This window comes from Lacerta agilis, chromosome 14 (assembly GCF_009819535.1).
Source record: "Lacerta agilis isolate rLacAgi1 chromosome 14, rLacAgi1.pri, whole genome shotgun sequence".
Taxonomy (NCBI): domain Eukaryota; kingdom Metazoa; phylum Chordata; class Lepidosauria; order Squamata; family Lacertidae; genus Lacerta; species Lacerta agilis.
This window is the reverse complement of record NC_046325.1, coordinates 36,524,488-36,534,946: the sequence shown is the minus strand read 5'-3', so window position 1 is coordinate 36,534,946 and position 10,459 is coordinate 36,524,488. Positions and strand designations below refer to the sequence as shown.

Sequence of the window (10,459 nt, the reverse complement as noted above, 5' to 3'; positions counted from 1 at the left end):
TGCAACATTGTCTAGCCACCTCACAAATTGTGCTGGCCCCAGGGGTGCCCAGCCCAGCGGACACTGGGTGGGAAGACCAGAAACTCACCTGGGGCCGAGTGGGGCCGTGGTAAGCAGTCCTGGACAACAGCGGTGGGTCCAGCAAAGCATCCAATTCCTGGGACGGGACGGCAGCAGGGTCAGATAACAGTCTGTGGGTCTAGCCTGGTAGTCAGAGGTCAGGAACACATCGGGGGTTCGTCCAAGAAGCAGGGTCAAAGTCCAGTCCAAGGTTCAGCAGTTCAACAGGGGGTCAGTCCGGCATGGAGCAAAGCAGGAAGCAGGGCAAGGTACAGGTCAGGCATAGGCACGAGGACACAGGCAGGCACACGGTAGCAACTGTGTTGCTCACGCAATTTGGGGCTGGGCGGCTTTTATCTGCCCCAAGGCATAGGGTGGCCCCGATCCTCTGGTGACTCGCCTCTCCCTTCAGACTGAGGTGAGGTCCCTTCAGACTGAAGCCCTAGCCCCGGCTCTGCTGGTTCTGGAGGCGGGGGATCCTGTGCAGGCTGGAATCTCCCAGGTTCAGCATCCGAGTCCGAATCCCAGGCCATCACACAAATCATTCAATCTTTCTGCATATGTAGAAATAAATCAGGGTCCATATTGAATAAACAGAAAACCTGGAAATGCCATAATGCTGCTGGCTTCTCATTCCTTGTCCAAGGAGGAGTGCTACAGCAGCACTCCAAATGCCATGGAGAAAGAAGGGAAGAGAGAAGTAAAAATAGAGAGTCTTTGGATGGAGAGAAGGTACAATGGTAGTGGGAGAGCAAAAAGAAGAAAAAAAGAAAAGGAAAAAGAAAAACGCTTCCACTTTGCATTCTGCCAACTGGTGCCTCTCTCACCTTTGCCCATAGCTTAATGACTGAAGGCGCTATCCTCAAAGCTGGGACCCAGACTATCAGGAGGCAGTTTGTGCACACATTGTGGCACTTGATTGGGATTCTGTGCATTAGTGGTTTGATAGATGTGTGGAAAGGAAGGGAAGTAAAGACACCATGAAATGAGAAGCTGAAATGCAGTGATGAAGAAAAAGGGATGAAACGGAGAAAGAAAATGGAGGAGAGGAAAGCAGCAGTGCAGGAAACCAAGGACTACAAACTCAAGAAGGAAAAGAAGGGGGGGAGAGAACAGGTAAAAAGGAATGCAAGAAAGTGGGCATGCAGGGGTTGCAGAGGATGAGGTGGAAGCTGAGAAGCTCCATGGAGGCAAGATCTGCCACCCTTCCCAGCTTTCTGGAACCCGCCTTCTTAAGGCAACTGGCTCATTTCACCTTCTGTGTGGTCAGGCCCTCAATGGACATATGCAATCTGCCTTCCACATTTACAGATTATGCTCCTTTATTTCCTTTTAGCTCACTTATGGCTCCTTTGCTCCAGATGATGCTGGTCAAAGCCAATCCACTTCCTTCTACAGGATGGTGCCCAATGAAGCCCATCAGTACACTGGGATTGTTGAGTTACTTCTTCACTTTGGTTGGACGTGGGTTGGGTTACTTGCTAGAGAAAGTGACAGTGGAGAGAGATTTATTCAGACGCTGAAACCTCTGCTCTCCCAGAAAGGCATTTGCTTGGCCTTCTCAGAGACAAACCTGAAAATGACATATTTGGCTGAGTATTATGTCATGTATCCCCACTGGATCCAAATCTATCAAGTTATTATGGAAAGTAAAGCCAAGGTGGTGGTTGTCTATGGAGGAACAAGGTCCATGCTTATTTTGCGAACAATGGTAGCACTGGGTTTAGTGGAAAATGTGACCAAGACCTCTGAGGGCAAGGTGTGGATTCTGACGGCACAGCTGGAGTTCACAGCATTGACCTATCAAATGAGCCTGGATATGCAAGTTTTCCAGGGTTCCCTCTGCTTTACAGTTCATTCAAACGTGGCACAAGGATTCAAAGCCTTTCTTCAGGCACAAAATCCTTTTGAGGAAGATGGAAATGGCTTTCTCAAGCAGTTCTGGGCACAGGTATTTCTCTGCTTATTTCCAAACTCTGTTACAGAGGAAAATGCCAGTGGAACCTGCACTGGAGAGGAGAAACTGGAAGATCTCCCTTCATCTGCATTTATGATGAGCATGGCTGGCCACAGCTACAGTCTTTATAATGCTGTGTATGCCACGGCACATGCTTTACATGCCATGTTCTTGTTCAGGACCAGATACAGGGCAGTGGTGGAAGGAGGGATGCGGGAGCTTCAGAAGCTGCAGTCTTGGCAGGTGATTCTTTTCATGAGATACATTTTACTTGACCTTGGCAGTGATATGTAAAACAGTACCCTGAAAAAAAAATCAAGCTTCAATGTAAGACCATATTCTCCCCTTGTGTGCAGAGAAGCTGCTCATTAAGGACTAGCATAGTGAAATATCAGGCCACCTTGCTTACAGCTGTTAAGCAGGAGAACCCAATCCTGCACTATTCTGTTTTTTTTGTGAGCAACTTCCTTTGTGTTCATGGCAAAACATGCAGCAAACAGAAGCATGGAAATAGAGACTGTAAAACCTTAAAATATGCCCTTTCCAGTGAATTCCAGAATATCCCACTTCACTAGCACAAAAATAAATCACATGCTTAGCAGGTCCTACATGGTTTACTTACAAAACTCTTAAAAGTTCAAAGGTGTTTTTTTTTTTGGAACACAGCACTCAGAAAAAAGTTGCAGAAGCAGAAGACATCGCTTGGTTACAAAATGGTAAAAGTTCATAAACTTTTTATTGCTATAGAAATGGGTAGTTTCAGACTACATTCTTGTCTGAAAGAAGCAGCTTCTTAAATCCATGTGGCTGTAAGGAGCTGGTCAGAACTCCACAAACCAAAATTCACATAGAGTAAGCAGAAGAGAAGGCTTTGTTGCCCGTTTCCTCCCAAGGTCAGGGGAAGTGATATAGGCCAAGCATGTCAGGACACTTTACAGCATTAAACCCTTTATGTATGTATTATGAAACATTTGCATTACTACAGTGTTACTATTTTCCTTTCAATGCAGCTCCACCCCTTTCTAAGGAGTGTCTCCTTTAACAACACTGCTGGAGAAATTGTATCTTTTAGTGCGAACAGGGAAGTAGAAGCTGCCTTTGATATTACCAACCTGGTCACTTTTCCAAATAACTCCTTCATGAAAGTCAAGGTTGGAAGGGTTCGTGGGGAGGCTGTGCCAGGCCAGGAATTCATCCTTGATGACAACAGAATGGTGTGGCACAGAAGCTTTCACCAGGTGAGGCATCATTCCTACATCTATGAGAGATAGGAAAAGAGAATGTTATTGTACTTACAGGCCATCAGTCCAGCACATACCTGCCTTTCCAGCCAGATTCAAAATATTTTCCTCTGCACTGCTTAAGTATAATAGAATCATAGTTGGAAGTCATCCCAAAAGTCATGTGGTCCGAGGTACAGGAATCTCAACATAAGATGATTTGCTGGCTCAGATCAATGCCCAACTAGTGCAGAATATTGCCATTGGCCAGTCTTGCCCAGCATGTGGGTATGGCATGTGGCTTTTGGCTTGGGGCTCTTTTTGTCCAAGTACATCTCATGAGTCTCTTGGAAAGAAGAAGAAGTTGTTTGCTGCTTGCAGTTCAAATGCATGATGGTTGAGAGAGAAGTAGGGGCTGTGAAGGTTGGTGGGTCTTTGTCACCAAGAGTAGAATGAGGAAAGGGGCTTCTTAGATTGGGGAAGAATCAGCTCTTCCCAAGACGGCTTGCCTGGCACCTCCCTCCATATCTATAGGCACCAGGCAAAAACATTCCTCTTCTCCCAGACTGTTGGTGGATTGAACTATGTATAGCCTTTTAAACTGGGATGTTATTATTTCTGTTTGTTATTCTATGCCTTTCTGTGTTTTTATAATGTAAACTGCTGTGTGGTAAAATTAATTAATTAATAAGGTTCTAAAAGTGGCCAACCAGACCCTTGTGGGAAACCCACAAACAGGACATGATCACAAGATCACTCTCCCCTTTTGCGGTTTCCAGCAATTGGTATTCAGCACCATACTGCCTCTCACTGTTGAGGAAAAGCATACCCTCCACCAAGGGAGGTAGCCTCTGATAGGCTTCTCCTCCATTAGTTTTTCTAGTCATCTTTCAAAGTCAGCCAGGTTGATGCCCATCACTGTCTTCTGTGGGATTGAGTTTCATAGTTTTAGCTCTGCTGCTTGAAGAAGCGCCCTAATCAATCCAATATTTAGCTTCATTGGATATCTCTGAGCTCTAGTGTTATGAGAGAGGAAGAAAAAGCTTTTTCTTACATTCTTCCCCATTATTTACATGAGCAGGTTCCACCCCTTTCAGAATGTAACCCAAATTGCCCTCCTGGTTCCAGGAAGGAAAAGAAGGAGGGTGAGCCATTCTGCTGCTATGGTTGTGCTCTATGTCCTCAAGGCAAGATTTCATCCGGGAAGGGTAAGTGACACAGGATATATAATTTTCAAAGTGTATGTCATGTTAGAAGCTGAGGAAAAGAAAAAATAAATCAGTAGTAACGTGTGCATTTTTGTACATATTGTTTGATTGGAGAACGGCATCGCACACGTTTAGAGAAGTACATTTTTAAGGGCAACTGTACTTTGGTTAATGTGTTGGTTCAAGAAGTGCAATTTGGACAATTTTCTCATTGAAGTGGCATAAAAACCAAATTTCTCCTCCATCCCTTTTAGCAGATAGCCCCCACAAAGTAATATGGACCTTCTCCAAAAAAAGAAAATGGTTTGGCGCCCTTTATCTATTTCTTGTCACTGGTTAAGGTACAGCAGACAATTTTGAACTAAATGCACAAGTGATATGACTTGGTAGGAGACACCTTCCTTAGTTCAGGCAATAATAAATAAACATGTGTCTGATCGATGTGCGATCGCACCCCCTGGCGGGGTGGAATGGGGCCAGCATAGGATGTGGGGGTGGAAGGGGGCTGTGAATGGGACCCCTGTGCAAAAAGGTAATGGACTGTACCTGTTCTGAACAATAACAATGTGGTTTATGGGATGTTAGCAAGCCATCACAGGACACCCCACAGAACTCAACACAAAGGTTGAGGTGGAATTCTGGTGCATCACTTTAAATCTGGTTACTCTGGAAATATCTATGATAAATCTAATTTAACCTTAAGTGTTCCGTACTCACAGCAGTAGTTACTATCCTAACATCAGAAATCTGAATGCATTACTTTCTTTCCAGACATGGAAGATTGCATTGGGTGCCCCAAAGACCACTATCCAAACATGGAACAGTCGCAATGCATTCCAAAGACCATCAGTTTCTTGTCCTTTAAAGAGCCTCTTGGTTTGAGCTTAGCATTGTTTGCTCTTTCTCTCTCTCTCCTCACAGTGGTGGTCCTGGTCATCTTCATTAAACATCAGGACACACCCATTGTCAGAGCAAACAACCGGGACCTCACCTACACTCTCCTCACTTTCCTCCTGCTCTGCTTCCTCTGCCCATTGATCTTCCTCAGCCCTCCAGAAAGAGTGAGCTGCCTGCTCCGACAAATGGCTTTTGGCCTTGTTTTCACAGTGACCGTTTCTTGTGTTCTGGCCAAAACTATCACAGTGGTTCTGGCCTTTGTGGCCACCAAACCAGGATCCAGAATGAGGAAGTGGGTGGGGAAAAGACTTGGAAGCACCATTGTAATTTCTTGTTCCCTTATCCAAGCGGGCATTTGCACTGTGTGGTTAGGAACCTCTCCGCCGTTTCCCGATTCTGACATGCAGTCTGTGATGAGGGAAATCATTCTAGGCTGCAACGAAGGGTCAGTTGCCCTGTTTTACTGTGTCCTGGGCTACATGGGCTTTTTGGCCATTGTTTGTTTTGTAGTGGCCTTTTTTGCCAGGAAATTGCCTGACAGCTTCAATGAGGCCAAATTCATCACCTTCAGCATGTTGTTGTTTTGTAGTGTTTGGACCTCCTTTGTTCCTGTCTACCTGAGCACCAAGGGAAAACACATGGTGGCTGTGGAGATCTTCTCCATCTTAGCCTCCATTGCTGGCTTACTTGGTTCCATCTTTGCTCCCAAATGCTACATCATTGTGCTGAGGCCTGATCTCAACAGCAAGGAACAGTTAATAAAGAGGAACTAATCCTATCATCTTTGTGGGGGTTTTCCTACTAAAATATGAGCAATCTCTCTTTATCCACACCATTCAATTATGTTGTATGTTAAAATCCCCTATGGTTTCTCTGAGACAGGAGCCCCTGATCTTGTTTTAACGCTAAGGTTTATTTGGAAACCAAAAAAACTGCCATTTGTACGACACAATATTGAGACCTATCTACAACCTCAGAAGGTAATTGATTAGAAACTGAACAGGGAAAAACAATACACCGAGAAGCTTTTTTTTTTTTTTTTTTTTAAAGTCGCATTCCTTTCTATGTTATTTTCCACTCAGTAAGGTTTCAGTAGAGTTGCTTCTGTCATGATTAACAAGTCTCAGAGCTTTCAGTACAGCAAGTCCCCACTTCCTCAGGGTTATGTTCAAGTGCCCCCCCAACATAAATGAAGATTGGATAAGTGGGGAGCACCCTCTGAGACTCTTTGAATGTCTTCTCTACTGCTCCCTCTGCATTCCAGATCAAAAATACTGCACCTAAAATACCCACATCTGGAATTTTGGGGACTGGCTGGAGGATGTGTTGAAACGTTGTTGCTCCTGCTGCTCTTCTTTGCACAACAGCTGTCAGGTGGGGGAGCTGAGCAGCCGAAACAACCTCCAGTCTCTTCTCTACCCTCACAAGCCATGGGAACTCTCCAGCTCTCTCTCTCCATTTCTGGGTATTAATTAAAGTATTTGGTTCTTTATAGTGTGCAGTGAGGGATGCCTGTGGTCATGGGCAATATATGCTAGACCATCCCTGGAGGGTTTTTTTTTATTGATTGGAATTAAAAACCATATATTGAGAGGCATTTTTTTTAAAAAGTCTCATTCCTTTCTAGATTATTCTCCTCTTGTTCTTGGTAAAGTTTCAGTAGGGTTGCTACTGTCATGATTAACCAGCCTCAGATTTCAGTACAGCGAGTCCCCATTTACTTGGGGGTTATGTTCCAGTGCCCCCCATAAATGAAATTTGGATCTTTTGGGAGCACCCTCTAATCCCTTTGAATGTCTTCTCTACAGCTCTCTCCCCCTTACAGATAAAATTCCCACATCTGGAATTTTGGGGGCTGGCTGGAGGATGTGTGGAAAAGTTGCCCCTTCTGCTGCTCTTCTATGCACATTAGCTATCAGGTGTGGGGGGGGGGCGTGAACAGCAAAACCCCCTGGTGCACCTCCAGTCTCTTTTCTACCCTCACAAGCCATGGGAACTCTCCAGCTCTCTCCCTCCATGACTGGGTATTAATTAAATTATTTGGTTATTTATTGTGTGCAGTGAGGGATACCTGTGATGATGGGCAATATATGCTAGACCATTCCTGGTGGGTTTTTTAAAACTTAAAAATCAATGGATAACTATTGTGGTGTTTTTAATGGGCTTATTGTTAGAAGATGGGGCAGAATGCTTATGAATGTATATTTTATAGTAAAAGCATATTAAACATGAGTGATTTTTTAAAAGAAAAAAACAAACCTTTCCCCCTTACCCCCTCCCATCCCTCACACTTCCCTCTATCCATGTCCGATCTTCTTTTACTTGCTGTACTATTTATTATTGTTGTGTTGTTCACTATATCTATTTATTTATCCTGTCATTCCTACTAAATTTTGTGTCACCTTGTGGCTATTAAGTTATAACATATTAATTTTCAGACTCTAGCACCCACTTTCACCATGTATTCCTTAACACAGTCCCACTCTTTCTTAATTGCTTGATTAGAACATCCTGTGACTGATGCTGTTAATTGTGCCATCTCTGCAAATTCAGACATCTTTATTCTCCATTCTACTAATTCTGGTATTTTGTTAGATTTCCAGTTTTTCGCCAGTACAATTCTGGCTGCCATGCTTGCATAAAGAAATACATTCCTATTGTTCTTAGGAATGTCATTCGAAACTAAACTTAATAAAAAAGCAAAAAGGGATATTTAGAATTTCAGTCTTGAAGAAACTAGAACATGAGTGAAATTAAGCTCCATTTTATTAGAAAATATTATACCACCACACACTACGTTTTATTTATTACTTTTATATACTGTCCCACCAACCAGTTGTGAGGTGCTTTTCTGTCAGGATCAAAAAATAGTTGTTTGTGCTTGTAAAGAAGGCATGGTTTCTTGACATCTTCCCAGGGCTAAATTCCCATTGCTGCAAACCAGGTGAAGAAGTTGAGAGAAGTGCTCACGAGTAATGAAGGTGGAGGGGTTTCTACACCCCTTTTCGTCACTGGGGACCAGTCTGTGTGTCATGGATTGTAAGTTTTATGGGTGCACAATGTTATTGAACATTTGCAAAGCTTCTCTGCAACTGGTGTCGTGTGACACTAAAGGTCAAAAACTCTGGAGATAAATATCCTGCTACTGAGCAGTTCTGTATTCTTTCTCCAGTTTTCCTTCTCCTGTACAATCTACCTGTCTTTCCTTGGATACACTCTTTTGAGTTAACTTTTGACCCTTGTATAGGCACCCAGCAAGAATTTTGGACTTTATAACCATTCTTATGCTTTAAGAACCTCAGTAAAATATTACTGAAGAAAGCTTGTTGCCTGCATATGTTTTACTTTGGGCTCTGTATGGGAGCTACATGGGAATTACTTTTCCACCCATCAGCTACTCTACTATTTTCTGCCAGGAGACAGGCATGAGCCAGGATTTCCCCTTCCTCCTACAAAATCAGAAAATAGCTCAGTTGATTCCAAATCAATGGAAACCTCAGCCCTTTTCACCATTCACGTACAAAACTCAGCCCTTTTCACCATTCTTTTGTCTTGGCATAATTGTCAGAAAACGAAAGGAACTGGTGTTCAGGTGGGAAATTTTAGGAGGTCAGATTAATCATTTGCACTGGTCAGCATTAATAAGAGACTGGATAACTGTTCTTCTCTTCCTCGTTGCTGTTAATTCTGCATGTCCTTTTGTTGTCCTATAAACAGCCAGAAACCACTTTGGATGAAAAATCAGAAGCAGGGGTTTTCTTTTTTCTTTTGGTGATCTTCCTAATGTAAAGAGAGCTTGATATTACCTCACCTGTAATTATCACTTTCCTCATGACTAAGTGTCCCTAAGATAATGTCTCAGTAGATTTCCAGGGAATACTTACCCATGTCAAAACATGGGTATTATAACCTCTTCTTGCCATTCTAAGCAAGAGAGAGGACAGAGGAAGAGGAGGGGTTTTCACTATTCTTTTAATCAGCTTGTACAATAGGAGTATAATTTGTGAATTGTTAGAGAAGTGCTGTTCATGACAAGGAAGAATATTGTACTGAGGCTGGTTCTGTAGGAAGGTTAATGTGCTGGATGGAAATAAGGCTGTTTGATGAGAAAGAATATTTGCTTCAGTATGCTGCTGTTTATTGTGCCCCTTCTCTTTCATCTGCTACATTTGGTGTGCAAACATATCATGAGTTGCACCGTCCATGATCTGTCCAGAATTCCACATGAATACTACCAACCTGGTCATCTTATTGTTGGCGGAGTTACTTCCCACCTCCTTACTGCTTTTGACGAAGAAAACTTCAATGAAAGGCTAACTATCCATCAACTTCTTAATAACTTGTAAAGAATTCAAATGTCAAATAATCAGACAATACTGAAATATCCCCCAGCTCTAACCAGATCTATTCAGAAGCTAGTTCTGCTGATTTCAGTGGGTTTAACTTCCAGGCAGATGATGGTGGGGGGTCATTTACAAAGCTGAAGAATTGGCTTGGAAGAAGGGAGATGAGATGAGAGAGCCTGGTCTTGTTGATGTGTTCTCTCCTCCCCACATCCCCCAAATCTCTTCCGAGGAGAGCTTAACAAGAGGAGGACTCAGAGATTAAACCTCCCTAGTTTAAGATGGAAAGCCCTTCTCTGTTGTTGTTCTTCACCTCAGAAACTTTCGTGTGAAGGGTCTTAAAGGTTCACCTCTCCTTTGAGGTGGTGCTCAAATAGCCCCTGATGTTCTTATCCAAGTCAGACTATAAGATTGCGTTTAATATTTATAGACAGGGCCTGGATCAGATATATTCAGACTGTATTCAGCTGAAGGTAGTGCCAGTGAAGAAATGTCAGTTAACTGTCAGTTGGGAGAAGTTCTAAGGGAGTTGTGAGTTCCAACTGAGCGGTAAAGACCAGGTTTTCCCGGAAGAAAATGGCAGGACATGGGGAAGTCTGAAAGAGCCCTACATTAAGCTAAAATGCTGCTCAGTTCTTACCAGGAGAACATTATAAAAGCAGATTTATTAAATGAGCTCAGCTGTCCAAGCAGACAGGAACATAATCTGAGGAGTTTGCCGGTCAGAGACAGATTGTACCTAGCTGCTAAACCAATTTGTGAGTGAATTGGACA

General features: G+C 43.2%; 1 protein-coding gene across 1 annotated transcript; it reads left to right on the top strand.

The window, feature by feature from the left end:
* The first annotated feature begins 5,184 nt into the window (after window positions 1-5,184).
* Window positions 5,185-6,115, top strand: LOC117057955 (vomeronasal type-2 receptor 26-like). Its single transcript, XM_033168795.1, has one exon. It carries the CDS (start codon window positions 5,219-5,221, stop codon window positions 6,113-6,115), a length of 897 nt encoding a protein of 298 aa, XP_033024686.1. The 5' UTR covers window positions 5,185-5,218.
* The last annotated feature ends 4,344 nt before the right edge of the window (window positions 6,116-10,459 follow it).

Coding starts and splice junctions, on each gene's coding strand:
- LOC117057955 (XM_033168795.1), top strand. CDS start 5,219: ATGGAAGATTGCATTGGGTGCCCCAAAGACCACTATCCAAACATGGAA.